The following is a 9,817-nucleotide window of genomic DNA, read 5'->3' on the forward strand; positions in this document are numbered from 1 at the left end:
GAGGAGACAGACGGGAGGAGACAGAGAGGGGACAGAGAGGAGAAGACAGAGAGGAGACAGAGAGGAGAAGACAGAGAGGAGGAGACAGAGAGGGGACAGAGAGGAGAAGACAGAGAGGAGGAGACAGAGAGGAGAAGACAGAGAGGAGGAGACAGAGAGGGGACAGAGAGGAGAAGACAGAGAGGAGGAGACAGAGAGGAGGGCGTGAGAAAATCCCACCCTGGATGCGAGCATCAAATCCTTTGACAACGTCACGTCCTGGAGGCTGGAAAGAGGAAAAACGAGTGGGATGCCGGGAGTTGTGACAGTGTGTCTCCCAGCTGGTCTCGTGTGGGGATGCTGTGTGTGACCTGCGCCTCAGTGGACACTAATGGTAACAGCGGAGCGGCTGATGGGAGCTCTACCTGACCAGGTGTGTTTGGAAACTAGCTCGCGCACCCACCCACCCCTCTTCCTCCTCCTCCTCCTCCTCCCCCTCGCGCCCATGAACTTTTCGGTCCTCCGCGCGCCGCTGCACCCCTCTGACGGACCATGACGACGTCTCGCAGGTGCAGGACCCTCCTGTCGGTTAGCTTGAACTTCTTCGCCCTGTTTTTCTCCATAACCGCCTTTATAACGACTTACTGGTGCGTGGGGACCCAGAGGGTGCCCAAGCCAAAGTGCAGCAAGCTGCGGACTCACCAGTGTATCGACTACGGAGTGAACGAGACGGACCCGAACAAGGTGGTGTACAGCTGGGAGACCGGGGACGACAGGTTCCTGTTCAGACAGTTCCACACCGGCATCTGGTTCTCCTGCGAGGAGAACATCCACGATGAAAGTAAGACCACAAGGTGTGTGTGTGTGTGTGTGTGTGTGTGTGTTTTGAAGTGGTGGAAGTACATTTACTCAATTAGTAGGCTAAATATTGAGGCTAACTTTTTCATTATATAGCCTACAACTGTACTACGTCACCACACCTCAGTCAGAGTTGTACTCCTACTTCCTGTCCAGTGAGAACCACCTATCTATGATGAAGTGACACTGGATGTGAATGTTACTGGTAACCTAAAAGATGAAGTGTTTCTCTCACTGGTTGAGAAAATGGTGCTTCTTATGCTAAATAAACTATTTAAAACCCTCTTGAATTAGTTGGAAAGTGCATTGTGACCAAGCTGAGAACAGGCAGCACAGCACAGCCACACAGCAAACATGATGACTTTAGATGTGGTGCCTTGATACAGAGTAAAATACTCAACTACATTTAAAGTTGTTAAAATCAGCTCAACCTTAAACATCTAGAGCATTACAAATGCACCATGCAGTGTATATTAAAAGAGTTTATGGGAAGACATTTTAATCAAAGAGAAATTATTCATTTTCATGACTGAATAAACAAACTGGCCTTAAAGAACAACATAGTTTCACACTGTTTTATTTGTTTATATGTGGCGGACCCTGCCACCTTTTTTAGCTTCAAACAGTGTTCTGGGGACCTTCATTTTCCTCTGAGAACAGCTTGTTTATTCAGATAACAAACAAAGAAATATTTCTGTGTTTGTATTATTACCTTATTAATATTGTAAATATTAAAAGTATGAATTACTACATAGCGCCCCTTTAATACAGCAGTATTAAACCAAATAACATGATATGTTATAGTAAAACACAGACCATTCATACTTTAACATAAGTATGGTGTTGATTGCAGTACTTTTACTTGTAGTGGAGTTTTTCCACATTGGTATTGATGCTTTGACTTGAGTACAGGATCTGAATACTTGTTCCACCAGTGGTGTGTTGTGTGTGGCTGCTGGGCTTGCTTAACTTTATACATCGCCAATTGACACAGTTATTACAGTTATTTTCTTTGCTTATATTCATGTGGGAAGTGCAGTGATTTGTTGTGCTGAGAGGTTTAATGTTAAATGAGAGCACATTTACTAGAGCGCGACCAGCCGTTAATATCCACCGATACTGGCCAACCATATTGACGTAAATGTTATCGGATTTTTATTTTTTTTTTACAGAAAATAATGCAGAAAAAGATGCTTGGAGTAATTCGTAGTTGTAAAGTTTCCAGTGAAGTTGATTTGAGGGATCATTTGCAAAAATGTGCATTTATGCAAATATTCTGTGTATATAAGAATCATATAAGAATGTGTATATGTATCAGCGACATATATATATATATATATATATATATATCAGAATTTTCTTACTGCCTAATATTGCTGTCGGCATCGGCACCAAAATAGTATTAGTATTTAGAGGACACAGTGAAATTGTTTTGGCAGGGTAAATAATGAGAATGAAGAAAGCCTTAATGCAGAAAAACTATATCTTCCCAATTTTTTATGTATTTTTTTTATTGATTATTTCAATGATTCGAAAATCTAATTTTGAACTGTCTTTTTCTATTTTTCTAAAATTGCCTTTATTCCTTCATATTTTGCAGCTTTCATTTCACTATCTTTTGCTTTGATTGTTACAGAACAGATTATCATTGTCATCATCATCCAGCCATTCACAATTTAAAACACAATACATAACAAACAGGCCTTCATCTCTGAAATCTGTCATTATAGCTCATCTGTCATAATGGCACACTCAGTTCAAATGGAGATTACTCGCTCTTTTTCTGTTATTCCATTTCAGGATAATCACTCTCCATTAATATCAGTCTACTTATCAAATTGCTGGTAAAATTGCTTTGTCTGGTTTTATCTGGCATGAAAACACAGAGCCAACAGCAGCACATGGGAGCTTCAGTGTGAAGGGTAAAAAAAGGAGAGAAGGGAGGACAATCACACTCCAGATACAGTATTGTGCTCTGTTCAGGGCTTTAAGTGAGGGGCTGCAGCACTTGATAGGAGCAGAATGTGATTGCTTCACAGCTTAAGCCAAAGGGAAGAGAAAACAGTGAATGGAACTGGATGATATTGGAGTATAGTCCTTACATTACAAGGGGTTCAAGATGGCGAAGAGTTTCATAGCATCAGAAGTCATGGGAGGTTCAGGTCAAAGGTGTGATCAGGCCTGGTTAAATATCTCTGATTAGTTCACTGCATCTTTATCAAGAACTGTTCCAGCGTCCAAAACTCAATAAAACACCGCTCTGACATCAGCCAGTAACTGTGCTAACAGTGCTAACAATATATATTTTTACGATGCTAAAGACTAAGAATGAACCACACACTGAGATTACTCCAGCAGGAATTGCTAGCACATGTCTATCTCATCAAGTGGCTGTACGATGGAGGGGGGGCTGAGACAGCTTGAGTTAATAAGGATTATGTAACAGGGGCCTTGATGAGTTTTTCCTCAAAACAGCTGTTGCCACCCTTCTTCTACCTGATTAAAGTGTTCCACTTACAACAAATCCAGCGACACGCTCCGCTTGACATCAGAGGGGAAGCATCACATCTGCAGGAACATGCCGTGTCAAGGGTCATATTTGATATCCTGTCTGTGAGAGTGACGCAGGAGCACTTTTACGTCTCACAGTGTGTTTAAGGTTGTGACTGGCGTGAGTGTTACTACAGTGCAGAGTGATATCTCTGTTTTATTATATCATTGTAATTCTATGCAAAGTGCCTGTAATTCAGTAGGACAAGAAGCAGATGTTGAGCGAGCTTTGCCAGCACAGCAGCTGGTGACACTGAAGCAGAAGCTCAAAAAGCTGCATTTCTGACACACCTGCCTCTTATTTAACAATCTGTCTATTTATTTTTGAACTTATGAACTGTGAATTTGGTGTTGCTGCGTGGCCGTCGGGCAGGAGGTCATGCTCCTGTCCGAGCCAATCCAGTGAAAGCCACCTGGATAGAAATTGGGAATTAAACACAGATTAGGAACTGGACTGAGGTCTGTATCAGTGCAGTCCTGAGAGCATAGATTTATTCAGTTTGTTAATCCTAAACTGGTCTCCTCTGACATTGCCTCTTCTTTACTCCTCCACAATCATATTACTTCATATTACTCAATCATAAACTTGCCTTGCCTTACTCACATATTTCTGTGAATCCAACAGTAAGTATTGGCTAAAGATATGACTGCTGCAGTGCTGGGCGAAATCATGATATCATGTTGTTTTTGTTCTGCAGGTGAGATGTGCCGAAGCTTCATCGACTTGGCCCCTGCATCAGAGAAAGGTGAGTGTCCACTGCTCATCAACAGGAGGTCCCATCAGGATCAAAAGTTCCACAACGATCCCACTGAGGACACCCAGGAGTCAGTTTGCATCTGTTTAGTAGAGTTTAAAGTTCACATGGTGAAGTTTCTGATTGAAAGAGGTTAGAAATGAGACTTTTTCCTCAGATTGAAACAATTTGTATTGGGGCAAGTAACGTCAACGTTGAACGCTGCAATAAGGAAATCTATTGTTCAGTTTTCACAGGAAACATAAAATGATTGTCTCACTAAATTTAAATGTAATGTAAATCTGAAGCCTGGTTTAGAAATCGGTAACAGAAGAGACTGAGGTACTATAAATCAAGTTTATTGTGTCATCAAGACATCCTCACAAAAAAAATGTAAACACATCTCTATCTTTCTAAATAAAGTCATCATCATCCAAGTTTTGAAGATGATGATTTAGACAATGACATGGTACAGTCTCTAAACTGAGAACGAGAACTTAAGACCTAAAAATATAAATTTTCTAAATAATTAAACCTATTTATGAAGGTATGACATCCAGAGCTACAGCAACTAATGACTACTATTTTGACAATTGAGAAACAAAAAAAGTCAAAATTCTCTCTTAAATGTGAACATTCTCTGGTTTCTTCACAGTTTACTGTGACAGTAAACTAAATATCTTTGGGTGGTGGTCACACAAAACATTATAGGATATCATCCAGAACGGGGCTTTGGGAAACCCTTCTTGACATTTTTCACCATATTCTGATAATTTATAGACCAAAAAACTTCAATATTAGACAATAATCAATTTTGATCCACTCAATTATGAAGGACGATTGTTCCCCTGTACTGTAAATACTTCATGTTCGGTTTGCAGTAAGCACATAACCCTTATTGTAGGCACTGTCTTTTGAAACTCTTTATGAAACCATGGGAACACAGATGCTGCCACACACATTTCTTTTTTACTTGAAGGATTTTCAGCTGTGGGGACATTGTCATTTGAGAAATGCTCACTTCCTGTCTCTCTGTGAAGTGACTGAATAGCAAGAAAGACTGCAGTAAAGATTCATTTTCCACTTGTTAATAACATATCAGTGTCTGTGTAAACTGCTGCACAATTAAAAGGACATGAAACAGCTACACATGACGTTATTGTAATATATTGTAAGTTATGTCACACTATAATTGGAAATGTTAATATATGATTTGATTTAATGTGCATCATGTGCTTATTCTGCAGGGATGCTGTGGCTGTCGCTGGTGTCTGAGATGTTGTACATTGTTCTGCTGGTGGTGGGCTTCAGCCTCATGTGTTTAGAGCTGTTCAACTCCAGCAACGTTATCGATGGACTCAAGCTCAATGCCTTCGCTGCTGTCTTCACTGTGCTCTCAGGTATTTTCATTGTTATGAGCTGAAAGGCTGTGAGTGTTTGTTTTTATTGCCTGTGATGCCCTAAAGTCAAGTGTTTGTGATTCCAGTTCCCACAGCTTGATTAAAGACTCCCATCTTGTGGTGAGCAGTGTGTGATAACAAAGCAAAGGTCCTCTGCTTTTAAAATGGATTTAGAAGATGAAGTGGGCTGTGAGCTTTCTTTACTGTAATTATCAGGAATGAATACAAAATAGATTCAAATGCATGACAAAGGAGTTTAGTACATAACAGAATGAGTCATTTTGATAAGTCATAAAGTGAAGAAATGTTCTTTCAGTGTCTGACAAGATGAAGAGAAGTTCTGATAGGATCAGAGGGGATATTAGTTTTGCAAAATAATCTTTCTTTCAGAAAGAACCAGAGTGCACTGTTAGGATGGGGACTGGCATCACATTATTTCAGTATGTGTGTGTGGGTGTGCATATTTGTGTGTGGATGAAAAGGCTTCATCATTCTATTTCTGAGGAACGCTTTGTGCTTTTTCTGATTTTGGACCGTTTGTCATGCAGCCAGCTGACTAACCACATATGTTATTTCAGGTCTTCTTGGCATGGTGGCTCATGTGATGTACACGCAGGTCTTCCAAACCACTGTCAGCCACGGCCCTCCTGATTGGAGGCCCTACAACTGGGACTACGGCTGGTCCTTCTGGTATGACTCCACACATCACACAGCAAAACTCAAACATCGCACTGTTTAAACAGGCCAAAAAATATCACAATCTATTTAACCCTCAAAGACCTAGACAGCTGCCGGCGACTAAAAATAGCTTTTGTTCTAAAATGTTTAATAGCTTTTGAACCGTTAATCCTATCCATAGGCTTTAAAACCTTGTGTAATGCGTTTCTCAGCTTTTCAGTGTTATCACAAGTCTTGTTTGAGCTTCAGGGACTCATTGGTGGACATTATGCCATCACGTTCTGCAGCATTGATCATAAAGGAAACCCATGTGGAGTCTTCCACAGGGCCAACAGACTTTGCTTTTGGATAACCTTTCTATTGACTGAACCTTTTTTGGACACATTTAAAGGATTTCACCTGTTTTTCACTGAAAAATACCTCTGATCATATTATAATAAATGGCTGTAACTTCCTTAGGAAAGGTCACATGTAGACAAAAATTCAGTCTCAAAAGTCTAAAACTTCCAAGTTCTTCATTTTCATTAAAAAACTAAACTTCCTGAAGTTCTGTCTATGGCCACAATAAAAAAAAATTGACTGGTAAAAATGTAAATGTAAAATGTGGCCTGACTGCAACTTAAAGGTGTTATTGAAAACATTCAGCCACTAAATGTAGCGTTCCATCTCCCCCTTCCATTGTATTCATGTCACAGCACTGCTGTTGTTTGAATCATCTGCTCCCTCAAGTGGGTACCAGTTTATTGCACTAGCTAATGATGATAATGCTAGCTATCAAATGTTAACGTTCCTAACATTAGCTAGCTAAAGTTAGGGCAGTACAGTGTGTTGGGTCCATACTGTAGAAATCAGTAATTTTGCTGACCAAAATAATCATTTTGGACCTGACGAGATGTTTTAAATTATTAATTTATGATTATAATAATGTTTTAAGGAAAAAGACATTTTTATTCTGCACCTCTCTGCAAGCTCTGTAGATGTGTTCCTTTTTTTAAATGAGTTGTCTCCATTAAAATGTTTTTATCAGTGTGACCTTTAAGGTTTTCCTGAATCAGATGATGTATGGCACTTGGTGCCGACTGCTAGAATAGGGTAGGAAAAACAATATATACAGGAGGAAGGTGCCCCAAAAATTTGTTCGAGGTCTTTAAAGGTTAATTGCAATCACCATCTAAGATTTCAATTGTAATCTTTCTTCATTTTTACAGTGGCCTTTGGATTATTGCAAGACTCAAAATAGCCAATGAATTTCTCAATTTTAAACACAATATTGCATTAAAGATCCTTATCCGCCATGCCGCTAGCTATAACTCTCGATATATTATTTACAGTATGTCACCCAAAGAAGAGTTATGTGAGGTTACTAATCCAATCAGCAAAGCCATCTAGTTGGCTACATCACTGTATTGGCTTATTCAAGTAGCATGGACCTGCTAGTCTGGAATAGAAGTAGTAGGACTTTAAATACCACAATCTCTACGACTTGCCTGAAGAGCATAATGAGGAAGCCTTCAGGATCAATCACAATCTAAAATCATCGGCCAATCCTGCTTGTTTTATTTTTGTACTAACACCATATGATGTACAAACAGTCAGCTGCTCCGCTCTCACCTCTCCCCAGCATCACTGTCTCTAATGAAAAAAGCCCAAAGCTCTCATGTTACAGCAGGATTAGGCTTTGGTGTCCAAAGCCCCAATACAGGCGTGATTGGAATTGCATAAGGGGATAATATTTCACTCCTTTACAATACGCACAGTATGCTGAAAATTCCTTTCAGAGGCTAAACAATTCTTGACCTCTTGTGCGCATTAACCAACCTGCATGAACAGAACATAGGACGGTGATTGGAATGTCTCATCTCACATGTGGCCGGCACGCTTGCAGGGAGCAGAAGGACTTAAAGCGATTGACACTAATCTCTGCAAACAAAAATATTGAGGGAAAACTGTCAAAATGCAATTTGGATTGTGTCCCTACACATCTGCTCGCCATTTTTTCATCACAAAAGACAACAGCAGTAGCAACATGTGCTGAATTAAGTGACTTTTTCTTCTTTTCTCACTCAGCATGGCGTGGGCGTCCTTCACCTTCTGCATGGGTGCATCAGTCACCACCTTCAACTCCTACACGAAGACCGTCATCGAGTTCAGGCACAAGCGCAAGACCTTCGAGCAAAGCATACGCGAGGAACACGCGCGGGAGGCCTTCGGATATTTCCGGGAACGCTCCGTGCACTCCATCTCCAAATCGGTGGAGGTTTATTCCAGCCAGACCCCGAAAAGTGGCAGGAAAACCCCCATTCCTGCTGACTCTCTGGACCTGAGTGACATTGCAGCATCTTTGGGGGAAGAACAGTGCTGAACGGGAAAGAACAGCAGGTGGTGGGATTATTCTTGATGTGTGCAGAAACGGGATGAAAACCTTACAGGATTTTAGACTACATCGTTAGCTCCATCTCTTTAACACTGCCTTAATTGTGGGTGTGTCGTTGGCATCGGTAGTCACACCAGAGCTTTGAACTACAGATGACTGGGAGAAAAAAATGAACAATCTCATGGATGAAGGTGTTTTTTTCCACAATGTAGATTTAAAAGAAACTGTTAAGTATACCCACAGAAGTAGAGTGAGGGTCTCTCAGATCAAACAGCCTTATTAAATCAATCAATAAATCAATGCAAAGACAGGGTGACAGTTTATCTGGTTTTCATTGATGATGAAATAAAGCCACAGATTCTTCCTGCAAATGACGTGCCTACATATATAAATTGTAAATAAGTCGTGGAATGTAAGTGTGCAGTATTTTTGTACATACAATGGTTGTGTAAAAATGTGTCTCATTTTTCTTCTGGATGTTAACAATCAGTTACTTTTATCATTTCACAGGTCGCAACAAGCAATTTCAAAACACATCGGTGTTAATAATATCAGGAAAAACTGATGTAGAAACACATCAGGAACAATCAGCCGACAGTATAGCGTCACACATTCGCAGTTCAGTTTGTAATTTTCATTTGATGTCTCTGCTTTGTTTGGAGGAAATTAATGATGCTGTGACAATGTCTCTTTTCAGAGTGTTTCAGGAGAATATGCTGGGTATTAAAGTCTTCCTCCACTCAAAAATGTGTTTTCTGTTATTCCTGACAGCAATTTCCTCAGAGATTTTCTTCGCCCTGTGTTTGCTTCTCAGGCTACAAAGAGCCGACTGCCCTATCCTCTGATTGGTGGAAGTTTTTACCTTCAGCCCTAACTGAAAGAGTGCCGGCAAAAAAATCCCTAAACTAATATTTTTGTTTATAGTCAATATATATTTTATCTGAAAAGATTCTAGAATCAAAGATATGGCAAAAAAATAAAACTGTTGTCTGCTGAAGGTAAAATTCCTCTGTGCTCACATAAAATTCTGAGTTTAAAATGCGCATGTTCCTTGTGACAAAACAAGGTTTTATATGCAACTCACACAATTATGTGAAAACATACACTGAGAAAAGTCTTCTCCATGAAGTAGGAGACATCTTGTGTCCACTTGAGAGAACAAAAATATCTGCATAGATTTTTGGATTTTTCGTGGGGAAAAGGAGTTTATATTATTTTAATAGTTTTTATATACAAAAAATATA

At 40.0% G+C, this 9,817-nt stretch overlaps 1 protein-coding gene across 1 annotated transcript; it reads left to right on the forward strand.

The window, feature by feature from the left end:
• Positions 1-323: 323 nt before the first annotated feature.
• LOC311266455 (germ cell-specific gene 1-like protein) lies at positions 324-9,296 on the forward strand. Its single transcript, XM_084368830.1, has 5 exons — positions 324-820; positions 4,086-4,133; positions 5,369-5,521; positions 6,100-6,211; positions 8,267-9,296. The coding sequence occupies exons 1-5, from the start codon at positions 532-534 to the stop codon at positions 8,559-8,561; spliced, it is 897 nt and encodes a 298-aa protein (XP_084224956.1). The 5' UTR covers positions 324-531; the 3' UTR covers positions 8,562-9,296.
• The last annotated feature ends 521 nt before the right edge of the window (positions 9,297-9,817 follow it).

This window comes from Pagrus pagrus (assembly GCF_965226575.1).
Source record: "Pagrus pagrus genome assembly, chromosome: 2".
Classification (NCBI taxonomy): domain Eukaryota; kingdom Metazoa; phylum Chordata; class Actinopteri; order Spariformes; family Sparidae; genus Pagrus; species Pagrus pagrus.

Bases quoted from the DNA above. Each gene is read 5' to 3' on its own strand.
- LOC311266455 (XM_084368830.1), top strand. From the start codon at position 532: ATGACGACGTCTCGCAGGTGCAGGACCCTCCTGTCGGTTAGCTTGAAC. The intron at 5,522-6,099 runs GTATTTTCATTG...ATGTTATTTCAG, and splicing joins TGTCTTCACTGTGCTCTCAG to GTCTTCTTGGCATGGTGGCT. The intron at 6,212-8,266 runs GTATGACTCCAC...TTTCTCACTCAG, and splicing joins GACTACGGCTGGTCCTTCTG to CATGGCGTGGGCGTCCTTCA.